General features: G+C 44.7%; 1 protein-coding gene across 1 annotated transcript in view; it reads right to left on the reverse strand.

Annotated features, from left to right (window-relative positions):
• CACHD1 (cache domain containing 1) overlaps positions 1-22,754 on the reverse strand; it is a 232,806-nt gene that overhangs the window by 123,548 nt on the left and 86,504 nt on the right. Inside the window, exon 2 of the mRNA XM_073593807.1 lies at positions 17,171-17,233. Coding sequence (XP_073449908.1) covers positions 17,171-17,233 — 63 coding nt within the window. The remainder of the gene's footprint in view (positions 1-17,170; positions 17,234-22,754) is intronic.

Genomic DNA, 22,754 nt, shown 5'->3' on the forward strand with positions numbered 1-22,754 from the left:
AGAATTACCAAAACCATGTAATGCAAGGGCCTGCCTGATTGCATACAAATTGAAACTCTTAAAGGTTTGATCTCCATATTATATGGTTTTGGTAAATCTGAAGACAAAAAAATCTTCAAAAAAAATCTAATAGTGTGTATGGGGTCTAAGTAGCTCTCATTTCCAATGGATTCTTAGTCCTATGAGGGAAGCACCTGAGTGATTGTAAAACAATTTACAACAGAATATAGCGACCTACTGAGAACGTCCTGACTGGAGGACGTAACGCACATGGGGCGGAGCTGATTGCCAATGACATCACACTGAGGGGGAGATTTACTAAAACTAGTGCACTCAGAATCTGGTGCAACTGTGCATGGTAGCCAGTTAGCTTCCAACTTCAGCCTGTTTAATTAAGGCTACATTTACACCTCAGCGTATCAATTTACTTGAGTTTTTCAGGCTTCTTTTAAGCTTTTTTTTTTTTTGCAGCTTTTTACAAGCTTTTTTAAAGCATTTTAGAAGTGTAATACAAGCATTTTACAGCTTCCGGCGTCTTTGTTTAGTCAATAGAAAGCACTAGGGGGAGGAGAGGGAGAGGAAATTAGAGGTGGAGAGGTGCTATTTGAGCGTTTTACAAGCGTTTTTCCGCTCAAGTCAGGTGTTTCTATTGAAGTCTATGGGGCCAAAAACACTTGTAATCTGCCAAAAAGAAGCTTGTGTACTTTTTTGAGCTGCAGGCATTTTGTTTTAGCCGACAAAACGCTCATATGTGAACAGGGGCCATTGAAATGAATGGGATTTTGTTTGTTGGGGCGTTTCGGAGCTTCAGAGCTGAGCGTTTTACAAACTGAAAAACGCTCAGGTGTGAACAGGGCCTAAGCTTTGACAATAAAACCTGGAAGCTTATAAGATTTGTTATAGCACAGTCAATTTGTACTTTACATATGCATTATACATTCACATTAGTCCTTTTCCCCAAGGAGCTTACAATCTAAGGTCCCCATATCTCACATTCATACATACACATACAAGAGCTCATTTAAATAGGAGCCAATTAACCTACTAGCATGTCTTTTTTGGACTGTGGGAGGAAACCCACGCAGGCACAAAGAGAACATGCAAACTCCAGGCAGATAGTGCCGTGGTTGGGATTTGAACCAATGACTCCCTAGTGCTGCCAGGCAAAAGTGCTAACCCCTTAGCCACTGTGCTGCCCGTGCTTATTGGTTTCTATGCAGAGTTGCACCAGATTTTGAACTCTCCAGTTTTAGTAAATTAATCCCTTAATATACCAGAGTTTGAACAGTGTGGTGAGCTGCATGTAGATGGGAGGCTCTTTACGACGATACTGGGATTTGATGAGCAGTGACTTTTTTTTCCTATATTTGTGAGTGCTTTTATATTCTTGCTATTTTAATAAAGTCTGTCAGTGAGCACTATTTCCCTGTTTTGTCTGTCTTTTTTTTTTAACAGTTTAAGCCGGTTTTTCCTGCACTTTTATTCATCTTTTAAATCAGATTTAGAACAAAAAAAATAAACAAAACAATAAAAAAAATTAACAAAAAAATAAAATTCAATTTAGAGAGAAAAATACAAAAATAAAATAACTATCCGCCTTGCAGGGCGGAACAAACAAAACACAACACAAAAAAAAATAAAGAAATACATTTAAAAAAAGGGAAAGAAACCCCTGCGGGGGGGGGGGGGGGGGCAACCCTCATATAATAGAGGGATTAAAGAGAAAGTAAAGGCAGGGGGAAAAAAAAACACCCTGTAAGAGCCCTTTCACACTGGGGCGGTTTGCAGGCGTTATTGCGCTAAAAATACCGCCTGCAAACCGACCCAAAACAGCCGCTACTGTTTGTTCAGTGTGAAAGCCCGAGGGCTTTCACACTGAAGCGGTGCGCTGGCAGGAGAATAAAAAAATTCCTGCAAGCCGCATCTTTGGAGCGGTGTATTCACCGCTCCTAAACCGCTCCTGCCCACTGAAATCAATGGGGCAGCGCGGCTATACCGCAGCTACAGCCGCACTATGCGAGCGGTTTTAACCCTTTTTCGGTTGCCAGCGGGGGTTAAAACCGCACCGCTAGCGGCCGAATACCACCGCAAAAACGACGGTAAAGCAGCGCTAAAAATAGCGCTGTTTTACCGCCGACGCCCCCACCGCCCCAGTGTGAAAGCAGCCTAAGGCAAAGGCATTATGAGCTAGTATGCATAGTAGCTGTATACTAGTGTATACTAGCTCATTATGAATGAGATGGAAGCCCCCGAAGCAACCCTCGTTCTTCTCCTTCATCGCCGCCATCTATCCCGAAGTGACTTCCGGGTATCGCGGGTCCGGCGCTGTGACTGGCCGGAGCCGCGATGACGTCGCGTGTGCGCGAGGGAGCCGCCACTAACGGCATGCGCCGTAGACATCAGTGCCAGTCTTTTGCAAATATCTCCTAAACCGTGTAGGCTTAGGAGATATTTGTTGCACCCACACGTTAAGCCTTAATCTAGGCTTACCTGTAGGTAAAAGTGGTCCCAGAGGGTTTACAACCACTTTAACAAATGGTCTCTATCAAAATTTAGGATACATGCACTATCCACTTGGACCATATCGCATCAAACTTCCACATAGAGTTCCTAAGATGGTAGGTATGTTTTTGATAAAGCTCAGGTTATCCCATTCTAACAGATTCTGTTAGAATGTTAGAACGGCACAAGAAGCGATCGGGAGCTTTCCGTTAGCCGCCGATAACTGTGCCGGGAGCACTCAGCTGTATTCACACCAATAGGCAGCTGCTTGGCACCAAGGCCCGCCCACAGAGAGGCCGCCTATTTGTTAAAACAATAAGTGCGATTTTTGTAATGCCGAAATGGGCCAAAGAAAATGTAAATTCTCAACAGGTCAGTAATTGGAAGGAGTAAAAAGGTCCATAAATCTCCAATATAATGTCCCTTATGTAGGGCCACCAGTGTTTCCACATTGTGTCAATACCTGTAATTGGTTTACAATTTCAGCTGGAGACACAATAGGAACACAGACAAATGAATATTGAATGACAAATCCTGCTGGGAGAAGGCGAGGAGAGGTGCGATAGCGTTAAATATGTAAATATGTTTTCTAAGTGGGTTTTTCTCCTCTTACAAAAAAACCTCAAACAGCCTTTTGAATATCAGTTCCTTTTGTGCCTTCAATGGAAGCCGGTTTTCCCAACTTATCTGTTCCTTTTATCTGGCCTAATTTTCCCCAGATGCCCTCTTTGTTTATTCCGCTGCAAGTCCCCCAAAGCGGCAGCGCTCTACCTTCTCCCCGAAGCTTTGCATCTCAAAAGAAACCCCTTTCAGAAGAGGAAAAAAAAAAGACATCTCAAAAGGCAGAAGGATTTCAATCTTATCAAGTGAGTACGGTGAATGTGAATCTACGGCTGTAGAAGAAGAATACGTCTGGTGATAAATACACAGCTGATATACATACATGTTAAGTATTCATCTGCCAAAATATACATCATTCTTCTTCAGTTTTACAACTACCATAGTATATCGCCAGCATGTGACACCATTGTTTAGAGCCTGCGGGCTTCGCTGCTTCCTGTGCCACCGAACATGTGCTCAACCCACATATCACCAGAATGGTAAGACCCTCCCTACACGTTACGTCTGATAAGCTCGTCTACATACTTATCCCTAAAGCTACTATTGCTTTAAAACATAATTAATTTGCATCTAAACTGAGGAACAAAAATATAATATTCCTTAGATGCGGTGGTTGCTCTCATTTTTTTTTTCACCGGGTGATCCCATCAAGAGAACCGACTCACTGTACTGTATCTATGAAGGAACAGCATTGTCATCCTAGGACAGGAAGTGTAAGAACTATAGAACACCTCCCCCCTCTCTTCTCATTTTGGCCAGTATCTACAGTGATTTCTTGCCCTTAATAACCATGTGCTGACCGCTCACAGTAAACACTGCGAGTGGTTGGCAAGTACAGGCACAATCACGTACCTGCACATCGGCCCTTTCTTCCAGGTTCAACGGATCACATGCACGTGCCCCTCTGTCGACCCAATGTGTGATTGGACACAGCACAAGTTTGGCAGCTGATTTCAGCCAATGATATTTGCTGAAGTCAGGTGATCGGCTGTGTCCAATCACACACACAGAGCTCTTTGCGCATAAGGACAGCGAGCTGGCTGTTTTTCCTCCCTGAACCTAAACTGTAACTTAACCACTTAAGGACCGAGCCTTTTTCTGACATTTGTTGTTTAAAAGTTAAAAACATTTTTTTTGCTAAGAACCCCCAAACATTATACATTTATTTTCTAACACCCTAGAGAATAAAATGGCGGTCGTTGCAATACTTTCTGTCACCCCGTATTTGCGCTGCAGTCTTACAAGCGCACTTTTTTTGGAAAAAATACACTTTTTTGAATTAAAAAATAAGACAACAGTAAAGTTAGCCAAATTTTTTTTATATCGTATAAGATAATGTTACACCAAGTAAATCGATACCAAACATGTCACGCTTCAAAATTGCGCCCGCTCGTGGATCGGCGACAAACTTTTACCCTTACAAATCTCCATAGGCGACGTTTAAAAATTCTACAGGTTGCATGTTTTGAGTTACAGAGGAGGTCTAGGGCTAGAATTATTGCTCTCACTCTACCGATCGGAGCGATACCTCACACGTGTGGTTTGAACACCGTTTTCATATTTGTTCGCTTCTGCAAGCAAGCTCGGCGGGACAGGGGGCGTTTAAAAATGTATTTTTTTTTCTTATTTTACCTTTTATTTTTACACTGTTCTTTAAAAAAAAAAAAAAAAAAATGGGTCACCTTTATTCCTATTACAAGGAATGTAAACATTTCTTGTAATAGAAAAAAAACATGACAGGACCCCTTAAATATGAGATCTGGGGGTCAAAAAGACCTCAAATCTCATATTTACACTAAAATGCAATAAAAAAAAAGAAAAAAAAAAAGGCCCCTTAAGAGCTATGGGCAGGTGTGACGTTTTTGGGCAGTCGCTTCCACCCTGCAATGGTATGGAGACGGGTGGGGGCCATCTTCCCCTCACTCATCTCCATACCCAGTAAAGGACAAGCATCTGATAGCCTCTGCCGATGGCTCCGGTAATCGGCAGAGGGCACCGGAGCGCGGTGTGGGGGCGCTCCCTCCAGCCGCCGATAAAAGTGATCTTGCGGCGAATTCGCCGCAGAGACCACTACATAGTTACATATGGTTACATAGTTAGTAAGGTTGAATAAAGACACCAGTCCATCCAGTTCAACCTGAGTGTCTGTCTACAATTGTCCCTATCCCTGTACATTGTGTCTCATTAAGATGCTCATCTATTATATCATTATGTATTCAAGGTACCCATATAGCGCCGTCAATTTACGCAGCGCTCCACACATACATCGCACACTCACAACAGCCCCTACCCTCAAGGAGCCCACAATCCAAGGTCCTCAACTCACATTCATATACTAGGGGCAATTTTGGACAGAAGCCAAATAACCTACCAGCATGTCTTTGGCGTGTGGGAGGAAACCGGAGTACCAGGAGGAAACCCACACAGGGAGAACATGCAAACTCCAGGCAGGTAGTGTCGTGGTTGGGATTCGAACCAACGACCCTTTTTACTACTAGGCGAGAGTGCTACCCACTACACCACTCACTGTGCCGCCCACTATTATGGGAAACCGGACCGCCGGCCGAAGTTCTAGGATACCAGGGTTATGGCAGCTAGCTTGCACATCCAAGTACCTTTACATGTTCAGTTATACTTCACGATCCGGATGCGACAGTGAGTCGGTCTGGATCTGGACCGTGGTCCGCCATTTTGAGATTCCTGCTATAGAACTTTGTGTGTATCTGGTTGCTGTTGCCACTGCTGGTGACAATCCCATGACTAGTCATTCCACGTGGTGCGAGATTCTAGTATAGCAATGTAGAATAAGGAGGTGGAACCCTTCAAAATATGTGGAGTGGAGGCACCCACACGACTAGATTTTCTCAAAGGGGGAGAAATGCATCAAATTGATGGAAAAATCATAATTTATTAGACTAGGACTTAATGAGAAAATATACACCTTCAACGCATTTCGTGACTCAAAGTGCACCTTTTCTTCATACAGTAACAACTCTCATTAAACTTTGGACATGTAAAGAATTTTATCTAATTTATTCCTAGTGTAATAAATATTTACTAGCATTCAACAACTTAATGCATTTTTCCTGTTTAGGTAAAACGCAAATCCGATTGCGTGGGCACCACCGCTACACTCATTTTTGGGGCTCCATACACTTGATTATTTATTTTGGAAGTCCCCAATCCCAGGGTGCCCTGGTTTGTAAATATTAGCTCAGCTGTCCTGGATAAAAACAGTCTCTCACCGTCTCCATCGGCACGTGCACAGGGTGTGCTGGGTGTGCCTGGGCACACCCTAATCCACCTGTGGGATGCAGATTTCTCCTGCTGAATGTCCCTACCCCCGTGGTAGCTGAGCCTACAGAGAAATGGACTGGGGAATCTCTGTTATGAGTCCCTTTATTTCCTATCTCAAATATTTCAAATAATTTCCTCCTCCTAACAAATTGCAAAAAAAAAATATTAAAAAAAAAAAAAAAAAAAATTGTAAACGATAATAAAAACAAATAAAAAACAAAAACCGACACCAATCTCATCCCCCTGACACCATCCACTGCTCTACTGCACATGTGCGTTTGAGCTTTGGGGTGCACAACCTAATGCAATAAGGCTGGACACCCCCATCAACTAAAAAACACGGTTGGTCGGAGGATGATGTGAGGCTCAATATAACCATTTCCGCATAGAGAGGCAGCTGTAGAGTAAACCAATCTTGATGAATTCTACATACTGAATAAGAAAATTAATAAGAAAAATATAACCTGAGCTCACAGGGAGCAAAATTTAACAAAGGGGCTCCATATAGAAACTCTCTGTAATATGTATACATACTGCAGAGCGTTTCTATATGGAGCTTATATTATATTTTTCAGATTATATTTTTTTCGTATTCTATACTTTGGCTCAAGAAACTCCACCCATTAGGAGGGCGAGTCGGTCGTGTACCTACCCCCCCCCCATGTATTTCAGTGATGTTCATTTTCCTTTTTTTAATGCTCTGATTGAATTACACTTACTAAAATATCTCATGATTTGAAGTAATTAAAAAAATAAGATATGCCAAAGATATAAAAAAAAAAAAAATAGGCCAAAACTCCCTTGAGATAGAAGATTCCCATCCCCTCTAGGCCTCACTCTTTCTCTGGCTTCTAAATGCAGGGGGTGTAGTCCACCACCGGAGTTCTATCATTGTAAGAGGCCCAAATGGGGGTCCATGTTTACACTTTCCTCCAAAGTGAAAGAATGTAACAACGTGAGAATGAAAACATTAAAGTATCAATTTACATCAGCAGAACCAGCAATAATGTGGCACTCCATGAAGCTCCTCTGGTTATAACGGGGGGGGGGGGGGGGGGGGGTAGTTACCCTGACCAAACGGCCTGTATGAAAACCCCTATCAGTTTCAAAGCGGCCCTTCCTTATGGGCTACATACCTGCTTGAAGAGAGGGACTGCAGTTTCATATGTTACAAATATTTCCTGTCTGGATTAAAAAAAAAAAATCTAAAAAAAAAAAAGAGGAGGATACTGACTGGCAGCGAGTCAACCAGAATACCCGCTCCCCCTCCACCGTGGGTTCCTCCCTACGGCACACACCAAGCGGTGTGGAAAACCTTTTCAACACAGAAAGCTGTAAAAAATATATTGCCTTTTCTTTAGGTGTTCCTCCCGCACAAGTGACTGTAGGTGACTTTAAAACCACTGTGAGGGTATGTATAGCCTTCACAATATATGTCTGAATCATATCTATGGCTGATCTAGTGTGGTATGTTCCAACGACTAGGCTATATGTACTATCATCAGTTTACATATGACCGTTACCTGCTATGTTTTTTGGCATGTACTCCCTTAACCTATAAATAATCTACAAAAAAAAAAAAAAAAAACACATTGTGAGGTATGTTCTGCTATGACTCCGCTATGGGATTTCCTCTGACTTCCTGTCCTGGTGTCACACTGCGGAACTTGTATGCAAGGCTAGGTTCACACTCTTGCGGCCCACGTTTGCATGGGCACAGCGGGTTCCTCCAGCATTATAAAAACGCTGCGGCAAAAGCACCATGCGATTTCTCTGCGGTTTCCGCAAACATGCTGCATTTTTAGATGCGTGTGTGTGTGTGTGTGTGTGTGGGGGGGGTGCCCTTATGATGAAGCCCTGTGAGGTTTTTAAAGAGCCGTGCGTTTTGACAGCGAGTGGTTGCAAAAATCGCTGTGATCCCCACACCAATAGTGTGAACCTAGCATAGGGGTGTCTCCAGAACAGGTAGCGAAAGAGAAAACTCTGCAAAAGGAGGCACAGACAGCAATGGAAACGAACCCCACAGGAGGTTTGTAACCTTCTCTATGCTCAAGGGGTTTTTACTTTAACACCGACCTCAACATTTAGCCTCGGTTCACACATACGTGGTCCGGGAAACGCAATGATCCCTGCACGTTTCCAGCATTGCAATCTCACAGAGTTTGCGATCCGCTGAGGGTGTCGATGCAAAGTTAACAACACCCTAAAAAGTATTGTAAACGCAGTGCGGTTTGCCCGCACCGGCAATAGTGCAATATTGTTCTTGCGTGAATAAAGGTTTTTAAAGATTTACACTATGTGGAGCCCTTTTTTTTTTTCTTTTGGTGAACACGGATATACCTGCATCGGCTAAGGAGTTCGCCAAGGACAGGAGGGCTCCGGGGACCATCAAAGGTCTTGGCTGGGCTATAGCCACAAGCGATTACGACCTCTTGTAGCGAGAGGTCATCTGGAGCTGTTAAGCAGACATTTTTGCCTTTGGTGGCGGCGTTGTTGCACAAGATCACTTTTATGGTGCTGGATGGTGGAGATGCTTAACAAGATTATCAACACTTGGAAATAATTTATATTGACACATCACCTGTGGACACTTTTTATTATTATTATTTTTTTTTTTTTTTTGGTGAATGCTTTTTATTTATCATAACTCTTTACTTTTATCTAATTTTTGAACTGTATTTATGTCTTACAGGAAAGTTGCTGCTTACGCTATTTAAGTTATTTTTACAGTGTTCATTTGTTGTATTTGGTCGATTTTACAATAAAACTGAACTTTAATCTCTATTTTGTTTCTACCTTTCATGCAGCATCATCGTGCTACTAAAATCCTTTTGTTTTTATTACAGATCTTATTTTAGACCCAGTGAGGGCATCACTATGATTATTCTTATCATAGAGGATTTATTTAGCGCCAACAGTTCAAGCAGCGCTTAACACGACGAGGGCAGACAGTACAGTTACAATACAATTCAATACGGGAGGAGTCAGACTAGGTCCCAGTGTTTCTCTATGCAACACAGGCAGATTATGATGGGTGGGAGGGGCCAGCAGGGTGCTACTCATAGCTTCCTTAAAAATGTCACAGTTGTTTGCCTTTGGCCTCATGCTTTTTAAAAATAAAAAAAAAAAAAGACACTTCTTCAGTTGTTTAGCCTAGAATCACATTGCTGACGGGTTGGAAATTGTGCAAGTTCAGCTGAACTAGCCCGATTTCAACCTGGTAATGCAGTCCGACTTCGGGGGGGGGCGATTTGACAGACATCTGTGCAGGTTCATGCAAAAATATCTATTGAAATCGCACCCGAAGTCGCAAAAAGTAGTACACAAACTACTTTTGGGAGTCGGCGCCGCACCAATTCAGACGGTGCTTTTGCCGGCAATAGCCGACGATTTGGCATGTGATTTGACATGTCAAATCAGGCCAATGTGAACCTAGGCTTAGAGGTTTTTGCTTTTCTCTGCCTCTAAATTCCCTTCCATGTTAGCCTATGTGTCCACGCACACTATATGCATTTTCAAAAGTTAAGTGGCAGGGGAGTTTAAAGGCAGAAAAAAAAACAAAAAACAAAAAAATCATCATTTGTGCATTTTGGAGAGGAGCTTTTAAGCATAAAAAAGCTCAAAAAGCTCCTTATGCGCATTAACGCTCATTAATGGACATTAATACTAGGCACATTCCCACGATAATGCATTCTAATGGGCAGAAATCTGGCTAATAAAATGAATTAAAGCGGAGTTCCACCCAAAAATGGAACTTCCGCTTTTCTGGTTCCTCCCCTCCTCCGGTGTCACATTTGGCACCTTGCAGGGCGGAGGGGGGGAGCAGATACCTGTCTAATACAGTTATTTTGCTCCCACTTCTGGGCATAGATACCCGAGCCACACGCGGGTATCTACGCCACTTCCGGCGCCTTATCTCCCCCCCCGCTGTCTTCTGGGAGACACACAGGTCCCAGGAGACAGCAGGGACCAGTGGGATAGCGCAGCACGAGTCGCGCATGCGCAGTAGGGTACCAGAAAGTGAAGCCGCAAGGCTTCACTTCCTGATTCCCTTACGGAAGATGGCGGCGGCAGGACACCCGAGAGCCGAGAAACAGATAGTCTTCGGGTGCCGTCATGACGGGCGCCCTGAGACAGGCAAGTGTCCTTATTTTAAAAGTCAGCAGCTGCAGTATTTGTAGCTGCTGACTTTAAAAAAAAAAATTGGCGGAACTCCGCTTTAAGGCCAGACGCATTAACGAGCGAGGGTACTCATTAACGCCATGCAAAACGCAACTTTTTACCATGTTTTTGCTCCTGTAGAAGAAAAAAACGTCAAGAGCATACAGTGTGCATATGGCCTTAGTAAATCTATGGGGGATGCAGCGGCTGGACAGACACGGCCGCCTGCCTTAAATTGCAATGCTAAGCAGTCCTGAACACAAAACGGTGTGGGTTCGGGGGGGGGGGGGATGCACACCCACACACCTTATCAAATTAGGACAAGTGACTGTGTCTGTATCACCGGTACCTTCCCATACACCGCTCACACGCAGCACCTGGCGGGCTCTGGATGCATAAACAAAAAAAAACGTCCAATTCACGGTGTACAGACCTCAGCGCCCGTGTGAACAAGGCCTTAAGCTTGAGTTCAGCTTTAAAACTATATCATGCGTTTTTCACGACACCTCAATCCCACTTCTACCAGCACCCTGCAGAACATAGTGAAGATTTTTTTTTTTTTTACATTACGGCTGGGCAGGCGGTTGAAAACGGTTTCTGCGGTGAAGAATTAACAGCCGCCGTTGACTAGGAACAAACAGGTTAAGAGAGTCTCATAAATAACCCCACGGCTAGTTGGTGTAAAGCTTTAAAGATATCAACACTCAAGCCTTAATCCTATAGTGAAGCAGAAACTAATTTAAATTAAATAGCAAGAATACAAGAGCATATTTTGGCACATGATAAATCAGGCTGTTTAAAAATGCATTTGCAAGGGAAATAATTTTAATCGAGGTTAGGAGGCTTGAGCGAGCGGCTCCACGCGCCCGGACTGACAATGGCTAAGTGTGCCGCTACAAAGTGGCTTCAGTCTCCTATTCCCAATCAATATTATCATTTTACCTTAAAGTGGTTCTAAAGTCAGGTTTTTTTTTTTAGATAATCTGTGTGCAGCAGCCCCTATAATACTCACCTGAGCCATAGCTCGATCCAGTGATGCTGCACAAGAGACTCGGCTGTCCAGGACTCCCCCTCCTGATTGGTTTAGACAGCAGCGAAGGTGCCATTGGCTCCTGCTGCTGTCAATCAAAGTCAGTGAGCCAATGATGAGAGAAAGGGGGCAGGACCAATCTGCGGCTCCGTGTCTGAATTGAGACACAGAGCAGCGGCTCGGGTGCCCCCCATAGCAAGCTGCTCACTGTGGGGGGCACTTGACAGGAGGGAGGGGCCAGGAGCGCCGGCGAAGGACCCCAGAAGAGGAGGATCGGGGCTGCTCTGTGCAAAACGACTACACAGAGGAGGCAAGTTTAAAATGTTTATTTAAAAAAAAAAAAAAAAAAAACTACACTTTAGTATCACTTTAATACACTCCTAAAAATAAATGTATTCCAAAAATGCCCTATATATAATCATGCATAAAAGTAAAATCTCAAAGGTTTTAACATGTTAAGGTAACTTCAAATGTCATTTTCAATATTCTTACAGTGGTTCTAAAGGCATTTATTTACCTTACTGCATTCTATGCATTAGAATGCCCCGAAATGGAGGGGTGCTCGGTGGGGTGGGGGGAGCCAGGAGCGTGGGCGAGGGACCCCAGAAGAGGAGGAATGTGGCTGCTCTGTGCAAAACCATTACACAGAGCATAAAGGGATTGGGGGCCTGGTACCCAACCAGGCTGCCACAAAGACATGGGGGGCAATTGGACTATAGCGGTACAGTAAAGCAATGAAATTCGAATGTATCTCTGGTGGCGCTGGGCAGCGTGGCCCTCCCTCTCTGGTGGCGCTGGGCAGCGTGGCCCTCCCTCTCTGGTGGCGCTGGGCAGCGTGGCCCTCCCTCTCTGGTGGCGCTGGGCAGCGTGGCTCTCCCTCTCTGGTGGCGCTGGGCAGCGTGGCTCTCCCTCTCTGGTGGCGCTGGGCAGCGTGGCTCTCCCTCTCTGGTGGCGCTGGGCAGCGTGGCTCTCCCTCTCTGGTGGCGCTGGGCAGCGTGGCTCTCTCTCTCTGGTGGCGCTGGGCAGCGTGGCTCTCCCTCTCTGGTGGCGCTGGGCAGTGTGGCTCTCCCTCTCTGGTGGCGCTGGGCAGCGTGGCTCTCTCTCTCTGGTGGCGCTGGGCAGCGTGGCTCTCTCTGGTGGCGCTGGGCAGCGTGTCTCTCTCTCTCCGGTGGCGCTGGGCAGCGTGGCTCTCTCTCTGGCTTCCACTCTCTCCCTCAGCTTTTTTCCAGGCTGCAGTCTCTCAATCTTTCTCTTGATCGAGCTGTAGCCTCCTCCATAGGGAAAATGGGGCCGCTAATCTTTGGGATTATTATTACTACATGTCCCATGATGCTCCCCTCTCTTAGTCTCCTTTGATTGGCCCTCAGTTATGGCCAATAGGGAAGGAACGGAGCGGGTAGGAAGCTGGGTGTGGGGGAACCTGGTGAGAGCCGCCGTCTCTTCTCCCTGACAGGAGAAAAGGGGGGTGAGCGGGGGAAGCCTCTGATAGCCCGCAGCTCACCTTTCCCCTGTCACAGCACCGCCGAGTTCTCTGCTGGACTGAGCAGGGAAAAGAGCCTGAAGTCACGCTACACTGATGGGGGCTTGACAGCATCTTGATGGTGTCACTCCACTGGAGGGCGGCACCCGGGCGCAGGCTGCCCGCACCCTGATAGCAACCCAACTGTGCTGAATTTAAGATCCGATCCCTGATTCCGGGGGGGGGGGGGTGGGGGGGGGCACTTGACCCCCCTTGCCCCTACCTGCGAACGCCCATGTACATTCCGTAGGACTTTGAAGGTAAACCACCCCAACTATTGTAAGGGTATCCAACTCCAGATATTGTTAGGTAAAGGCTTAAAGGGTGTCAAAGTCCCTGCGAGTCATTTTAATGAAAGCCACAGAAAGATCAAAAAGAAGTTTCAAAGTTACATAAGCATGTATGAAATGGTAGCGATTGGGGTTATCTCTGCTTTATTATAAAAAAAATAAATAGCATACTTGTTACTTTTTACGAAATCTCAGGCCAATCATCAGTCTCTCCTAACGCTCCTCTGAATGACAGACTAGGCCTGAGATTTTACTCCACCGCTTGTTTATAATCACATCTGGCCTGTAAAAATCTGCGCTCTGCGGCCTCTAGAGCACTGAAAGACGGTTCCTGCTGGCTCTGGGTGATCTCACCGGCCTCAGTTTACACAGTGTCAGATTACGGGGCCTAACTTGGGGGGAAAACACTTCAGGACAAGTGCTTTAACCCTTTCCCGGGGCCGGCCGCAGCTCATCTGGCTCCAAAACGCCGGAGAGGTCGAAGGTCAGCAAACGTTTCGGTAACAGGATCGCTGACAGTCTGGAGGAATGCCATGATTGGAACTCTCTATGAATGTTGATTTATTTATACTCTCTCGGGGCTGTTCCAGCTCTTAACGTGGGTGAAAATTATTACAGAGAAGGGCGTTTGTTGGGGAAATGTTCTGGAAATCGGGACCGAGAACAAAACAAAAAAAAGACTAAGATCCTGCATGAGGCAACAGTTAATGATCTTCAAATTACAGATCTTCAGTCAAGACAAAGAGTCTTCCCATAGGCAGATAATATCAGGTTACCTGTACTTGGCGTTTCATTTCATTGTGCGCTGGAAAAGTCCCTGGACTGACGTTTTAACCGTTTGCCGTACTTAGGAGGTTTTTTAAAATGTCCTGGACTTCAACTGGTTAAAACAAGTTCATGGATGAGCACTTTTTTTTTTTTTAAGCCAACGATCGGCTTGTTCATTAACCCCTTCCCGCCGACCGCACACATATATGCAGCCTCACAGAAGTGGGCTTTTTCTGCATATCTCCCTTTGTGCTTGGAGCGTGCCGCACAGCGCGCTCCCAGCACAGAGATCTGGGTCCCACGAGAGCCCCGGGTCTAACGATCGGGGACCCAGTACTGACGGTTCCGGGTCACCTGGATGCTGTGATGGCCTCCGATTGGCTATCACAGTGATTAGTCACTGTGAGCCTGTGCCCCTGTGTTTACTTCCTATTCTGAATAAAGAGAAAGATACATTGTATTTTCCTCTCTTTGCAGGAGAGGAAAATGTTAACAAACCAAAGTGTGTAAAAAAAAAGAAAGAAAAACAAAAAAGAAAAAAAAAGAAAAAGAAAGAAAAAAAGAAAAAGAAAAAGAAGAAAAAAGAAAAAAAAAAAGAAAAAGAAAAAAAGAAAAAAAAGAAAAAGAAAAAAAGAAAACGAAAAAAGAAAAAGAAAAAAAGAAAAAGAAAAGAAGAAAAAAAGAAAAAAGAAAAAAAGAAAAAAAAAAACAATAGAAAATAAATAAAAAAATAACATCAAGGTTTGATAGGGTTAATGTTAGGGTCAAGGTCGGGGTCAAAGGTTACAGCCAGCATGTTTTGGGTAGAATTAAACATTTATTTTTTAAAATTAGTATCAGCGTCAGTTCATGTCAGTGTTAGGCTTGGTTCACACTTATGCGATGCACGAAATGCAGGGTATTCTGTATGTTTTTCCCACATCGCAAGGCGTCTATGCAATCTGCGGTGGGGTCAATGTCATCTGAACACCCCCCCAAAACAGATTGCAAAACATTGTGCGATAGCCAGAATCGAATCGAATGGGAGTTGAACACCCATTGAAACAAAAAAAGGGTCCTGCACCATTTTGCTGTGAATGTGATTTCAGCCATACAAACACCTCACCGCACAGACATCGCAAGTGCTCAGGGATGCGGTGCGAATCACATGCAATGTCTGCAATCACACCAGTGTGAACCCAGCCTCAGTGTGTTTTAGGCCGGATAAAAAAAAAAAAAAAAGTAATGCTAAATGCACACTATTGTTTCTGGGCTGTACTACGGGTAAATACAACATACACATATGTGGTATCGCTGCAATCGTCAGGAGCAGGAGAATTTATTTAGGGTTGTTCTTTGGTGGTAAATTATGATAATAGCAGGAAATATACAGCTTCATTTAAAAAATTCATTAAAAACATTTTATGGAGGAAAAAAAATCAGAAGGTATCCTCCCTTATCATTTAACCACCAAAAGAAGGTCCAATTTGTCCTAACAAAAAAAAAACAAGGTATAATCCACCTAGATACACTAATTGTGCAGAGCTTTACAATTACATGTCAAAGTTGCAAAATTGTGCTTAGGCATTTCGATTTGTTTTACCCTCAAGTGTGAAGGGGGTTAAAAGTGATCTGGGCAGCTCTACAGCACTTTTATGATAGTGAGAAGGAACCTCCCCCTCCCCAACCCCCCACCTCCAAATTGAATGTCAATAGGTTTAATTATTGATATTTTCTTTAACCCCTTAGTGACTGAGGGTAAAAAAAAAAATGGTAATGCCTGAACACAATTTTGCAACTTTGACCTGTAAAACTGTACATATCTTAACTACTTAGTGTATCCAGGTGGATTATACCGCATTTTTTCATGACAAATTGGGCTTTCTTTTGGTAGTAAATAGTAACAGATATTGCCTATTTTTTTTATTGTCAAAGGAAAATTGGCCCAAAATAATAAAAAGAAAAAGTTTTTTTTTTTTTTTTTTTTTTAAATCTACCTGTATATTTCTTGCTATTACCCTAACCCACCAAACAACCACCAAATATAAATTTGCTCCTGACAATCACAGAAATATCACATATGTGTATGTTATTTGTTGTATGTACCCATAATAGGGTCCAGAAACAATAGTGCGCATTTTGCTTTTTTTTTTTTTTTTTTTTTTTTTTTAATCCTACCTAAAACACTGACACGATACAAATTTTAAAAATGCTTTTTAAAAAAAAATTCTACCCAAAATATACTAACCTTGATCTTTGACCCCAACACTAACCCTGGCACTGAACTAGATCAAATCTTGATCTAGCTATTTTTTTTCTTTAATTCTTTTTTTTTTTTTTTAATGATTATTAATTTTTTTTACACACTTTCGTTTTTTTACATCTTTTTCCCCTCCAAGGAGAAAAAGATGCATTGTATTATATAATGTATCCTGTATTTATACAATGTATCTTTCTCTCCATTCACAAGAGGAAGAAAACACACGGGTGGGCTTAAGCAGTGACTGATACAGCCTCTGATACAGCCTCGGAAACGGCCAGGAAAGGCCCGAGGACACCTCGGCTGACCTCGGCAAAACCTTGGAAAGACTCCGTGCCCGAGGTTTGCCGAGGTCAGCCGAGCTGTCCTTGGGCCTTTCCATGCATTTCCGAATGGCGCCGCTCACCTGTGATCGGCGCCACTCGGCTTCGGCGCCCCCCCCCCCCCCCACCTCAGGCCAAACGCGGTACTGCGCCTGAATCATGCTCATTTTGCGAGACAACACTCGCAAACCGAGTTACGATTTTTAAAAATACAGCGTTCGTATTGCGAAAAGCTAGTTAACTCACAATCCGAGGTTCCACTGTATATGATAAAGTGCAATATAGAAGATTTGCTAGTGCTATAGCAGGGAACACCTAAGTTTGATGAGCAAATAACAATATTATTGTCAATAACATTACTGGTAGTGCAAGAAGTGTAAGCCAAGCCAGAGAGATAGGAGAATTATCAATATTACTTACTTGCTGTACTTCACTTTCTCCATTTGAAATTTTCTCTGTATATACAAATGAATTGAATATTTTCTGAAACACAAAAAAAAAAAAGAAGTGTAAGCACATGAGAAAGCACAGAATATAGCCAGGTTTATTTACAGCTGTTTAGGTAATGAACTACAATTCCCAGAATGCCCAAGCCTGCCTATCGCCACGAGGTTTACTCAATAAAAGGTTATACTGGTACAAGCTTTTGTTAACCCCTTTCTAGACTCGGCGCCCGATTGCAGCCAGTCATCTCCCCACCTTCCCCCGCTCCTTCAACCTTTCTGCTGCCAGAGAATTATTCTTTTAAATGTCAACATGAACATTTTAGGCATTAAGATTAGCTAAAACCCTCAAACGTTGCATCTATTTTCTGAAAGCAGGGACACTGGAGAATAAAATGGCAGTAGTTGCAATTTTTTATGTCACATAATATTAGCAAAACAGTTCATCAAAAAAACACTGAAGGGGCCCCTTCACACCGAACGCAGTTGGGATGCAGCTGGCTGCGTTTTGAACTGCACTCTGGCACACACCCCGTGGACTCTTCCTTCCTTTCTCTCCTTCCCCTCTTCTACTAGCTATTTCCTCTTTCTTTTCTTCTCTGCTACCCATTATACGTTATGCAATGAATCTATAGGTTTATCAGGCCGCCAGGTAGTGCCCTGGTCAGAATGGTTATACTTCTAATCTAACGTTGTATCCACTTTGACACGGAGACTCTTGATTGCAAACTTTATGTATCATTGTGCTAGGTTCTATATATATGGACGATTTTGTTTACAGGTATTCTATGACTCCTAGGGGTACCTTGGAATATGTTACACTAGAACAGGGGTAGGCAACCTTTTCAGCACAGTGTGCCGAAAAATATTTTCAAAGAAAGTGAGAGTGCCGATTTTATACCAAAAAAATGTAAACTTCAAACTCTGTCACGAAAAAAAAGATTTTTTATAAAAGTAAATACTACTTGGAGTAGTAGTGAGAAACTAACATCCTGCACTCACGCCTTAGATCAGTCCCAATTCCTGCAACTCCACACCTCAGATCATTGTCCTCCCTGCACATCTGCTCCATCGTCGTACCCCCCTGCACATCTGCTCCATCGTCGTACCCCCATGCACATCTGCTCCATCGTCGTACCCCCATGCACATCTGCTCCATCGTCGTACCCCCATGCACATCTGCTCCATCGTCGTACCCCCATGCTCTTCTCTCTCACCACTGAACCATCTTCTCATCTGTCCTAACACTGAATTTATCTGCTCATCTGCCCTACCAATGTACCTCTTGCACATCTGTCTCACCTCTGTTCCGTCTGCTCATCTGTCCCACCATATGTACTACCTCCTTTCGTCTCTGCCCCGCCACTGTACCCCCTGTACATCTGCCCCACCTCTGCACCCCCTGCTCCTCTGCCCAACTACTGTAGCCCCCTGCTCATCTGTCCAACCAATGCATCTCCTTTCACATCTGCCCCACCGCTGTACCCCCCTGCTCTTCATTACCACCGCTGAACCCCCTTCTCATCTGCCCCAATACTGAACCCTCCCTGCTCATCTTTCCCACCAGTGTAACCCCCTTCTCATCTGGCCCAACACTGAACACCCCCCCCCCCCTGCTTTTCTGTCCCACTGTTGAATCCCCTTCAGATCCCTCCCACTACTGTACCTCCTGCACATGTGCCCCACCACTGTAGCCCCTTGCTCTTCTGTCCCACCACTGTAACCCTGCTGCTCATCTGCCCCATCAATATACCCCCTTTTCTCATCTGCTCCACCACTGTACCTCCCTGCACATCTGCTCCACCGACATACCCCCATCCTTCTGTCTCATCACTGAATCACCTTCTCATCCGCCCTAACACTGAACCCATCTGCTCAACCACTGTAACCCGCTTTCTCATCTGCCCCACCAATGTCCTGCACATCTGTCTCACCTCCATTCCTCCTACTCATCTGTGCCACCAATACACCTCCTTTCACATCTGCCCCACTGCTTTTTTGTCCCACCACTGAACCCCCTTCTCATCTGCCCCAACACTGAACCCCCTGTTCATCTGCCCCAACACTGAACCCCCTGTTCATCTGCCCCACCACTGAACCCCCTGTTCATCTGCCCCAACACTGAACCCCCTGTTCATCTGCCCCAACACTGAACCCCCTGCTCTCCTGTCCCACTGCTGAAACCCCCTTCTCAACTCTTCCACCACTGTACCTCCCTGCACATATGCCCCACCGCTGTACCCCTTCTGCTCATTTTCCCCACCACTGTACCCTCCTTCTCATCTGCTCCACTTCTGTACCCTCTCCTTCTCTATGAGATGCGTGATATGAAGAGTGGTGAAAGGAAGCAGAGATGAGACACATCTACTTGTCCTGGCTACACTCATCCTGCTGATCCACCTCTCACCTTCCAGCCCACGTGCTTCTATGTGATGTATGTGATGTCACATACAAGCATATGGAATCGATGTGCAATGATGAGCTCAGGTCAGGGGTATTTTCTGAAAGCAGTGGGCCTGTGTGCAGGATCATAAGTGTGGCCCCCGCAGGTGAGAAAAAGTGTGGCGCTCTGCACCGCAGCAAAACTGCACCCAATCTCTTCCCCTTACAAGAGCTGACAATCGCAGCTACAGCAAAGTTAGAGAACCAAACAATGTTTCCCATCGTTTACAATGTGTGGGGGCGCAGTACCTCCCCCTCAGTGCAGGGGCGGCGTGGGGAATTCTGAAATTGGAATGCATTAGTGTCTCACTGACATCTCCCTGCGCTGCTGAGGGAGTGCCGGCAAAAGAGGCTTTGGGTGCCGCTTGTGGCACCAGTGCCGGGGGTTGCCTACCCCTGCACTAGAAACTTCCATAACTTTAATGTTTATGTCTCCTATATGCTGCTGTTCAGTTATATTTTCTGACTGCCTACTACGCAATGTAAACACCATCTAAGTGCTGACCTGATTATGTTGGATTATATAATAATATAATAAACCCTTTTCTAAACAAACTGCACTAAGTGCATAGACAGCCCAAAATCAAGGTAATCCTATGGGCATAGTTCACATCATCGCAGTGCAGTTCAGTGCCGTAAAAAAAAAAAAAAAAAATACTGCATTTTTCTGCACCGTTAATGCAGGTAACGCACTACAAACACGCTTCGAATGCACCGCACCATGCCCCTTTAAGCCAATCCCAAAAACATATAGAAAATGCAGTGCTAAACGCAGCGCAAAACACATTCAAGCACACATTAAGCACAGTTCAAATGCAGTCAAAAACGCGCAGTTATGTGCAGTTATTCTGGCAGAGAAGAAATGGCTCAAAATGCATTTTATGTACGTTAAGGGGGGGGGGGCACTTGTTTATAATATACAGTTATTTAGCAAACTAAATGCCTTTCATTTAGGCCTCGTGCACACTGGACATTATGATAACCTTATAAAAATGCCAATAGCTTTGCAGTGCGTTTTAGCTGGTTTCTTTAGAGTTTTTCAGCGTTAGCGTTTAACTTTTTTCTTTTTTTTCAATGGATCAAACACAAAAAAACGCTGATGAGCCGCTTTTTTGAGCGTTTATCTGCGGTTTTTTTTTTACGTTAGAACGTTTTTAAAGCTGAAAAAACCCCTCTTAAAAATCACTAGTTTTGTTTTTTTTTGTTTTGTTTTTTACAGCCAAAAAAACGCAACAGCCTATGTGTGCGTGGATACATAAGATAACATGCTGGAGAGTTTATTGACCGTAGAAAAAAAAAAAAACATCTGAAGCCAAAAACAGCAGCTCTAAAAACGTCCAAAAACGTCCAAAAACGTCCAGTTTGCATGAGGCTTAAGTGCCGGTGTTCTGACATATAGTGTCCTCCTATCGGATAGTGTCCGCTCCGTACTGCGCAGGCGCAGCGCTTGCGCAGTACGGAGCAGAAGGAGATGCCGAAAGTGTCCGAAGTTGATCAGCTGACCATCAGCTGTACACGGCGCTTCGGCACTTCTTAGCGATGGCAGTGTAAGAGGGCCCCTCGCGGGCTCGCTTCGCTCGCCACGCTTCGGGCACGGCCTCGCTGCGCTCGGCAACTATTTATTCTCGTTCTATGTCCACTTGGATAGTAGGGAATGAACCTGGACATAGGGTGAGAATAAAAGTGCAGGCGCCGTGTACAGCTGATGATCAGCTGTTAAACTTCGGAGACTTTCGGCGTCTCGTTTGTCCTCCGTACTGCGCCTGTGCAGTACAGGGCGGACACTATATGATAGGGGACTGTATTTGACAAGACACCGGTTCACACAGGGGCGGCATGACCTGCAGGTCGCCTCACTGAGGCGACCTGCACACGACTTCAGCGGCGACTTGCAAAACGACTTCTGTATAGAAGTCAATGCAAGTCGCCTGAAGTCGCCCCAAAAATACTACAGGAACCTTTTTCTAAGTCGGAGCGACTTGCGTCGCTCCTATTAGAACGGTTCCATTGTACTGAACGGGAGGCGACTTGTCAGGCGGCTAGGTCGCCTGACAAGTCGCCTCTGTATGAACCGGCACTTAGAGCTTACATCTCTTAATAATTATAAATCATTGTATCACAGCATTGTTATATTGTATCGCTTTACATTATTTCTTTAAAAAAAAAAAAAAAAATTTAAACTCCCCATACCGGTTCAAAAGTCACAGAGCTTCTGAAAGGAGAACTATATTGATCTGTTCTCCAGCGCTGTGATTCCCCGAAGCTCCCCGCCGGCTGCTGACATCTTCAGTCTGATGGCTTATGGGTAAGGATCCCCTGCCGTTTTTATGGGCCGGGTTGAGATGACGTCACTCCTGTCCCGTGCATGCAAGGGAGTTCAGTCATCTCGCTGGAATACACTGCGGACAAGCAGGCAAGGAAGTTTAATGCAGAAGACACAGCACGATTCTTCTGCATTAAAAACCCTGTCTGTTCTAATTTCTTTTAAAGCGGAACTTTACCCATAACAAAATAATGTTCTTTAACAAAAGAACATACATTCCGCATTAATAATTATGCTACCTAAGTTAGTGTGCACTGCAAATTGCCTCCAGCATTGCTCCCGTTTCTTCTTACAGGAGGCGGCCATTTTGCTGAAGTCCAGAGCCCCCTGCACAGCAGTGAATCTTTAGATTGTCAGCAGATCGGGCTCTAGGAATTTGGCACAGTGCCTAAAAATAGAGAGCAACTGAGCATGTGCAGAGCGGGGTGAGACGGTGAATTACTGGATTTTAACCACTTGCTTACTGCTGCTCGCCGATATACATCACGCACAATGGCGGCGGTGGGCAAATGGGCGTACCTGTACGTCCCCTTTAATTGACAAGGCTAGTGGGTGCGCCCCCACAGCGTGCAGCGTGACTGTGCCCACAGACTAGATGTTCGCCAGGGGCCCGTGATCATGTAACGGATCCGCAGAATGGGGAGATGCCTATGTAAACAAGGCATTTCCCCCGTTCTGCCTAGTGACATGACAGGGATCTACTGCTCCCTGTCATCAGGAGCAGTGATCTCTGTCATGTTGTAGTGAGCCCACCCCCCCTACAGAATCACTCTCTAGGACACACTTAACCCCTTGA

The sequence above is a fragment of the Aquarana catesbeiana genome, linkage group LG07, assembly GCF_042186555.1.
Source record: "Aquarana catesbeiana isolate 2022-GZ linkage group LG07, ASM4218655v1, whole genome shotgun sequence".
NCBI lineage: Eukaryota > Metazoa > Chordata > Amphibia > Anura > Ranidae > Aquarana > Aquarana catesbeiana.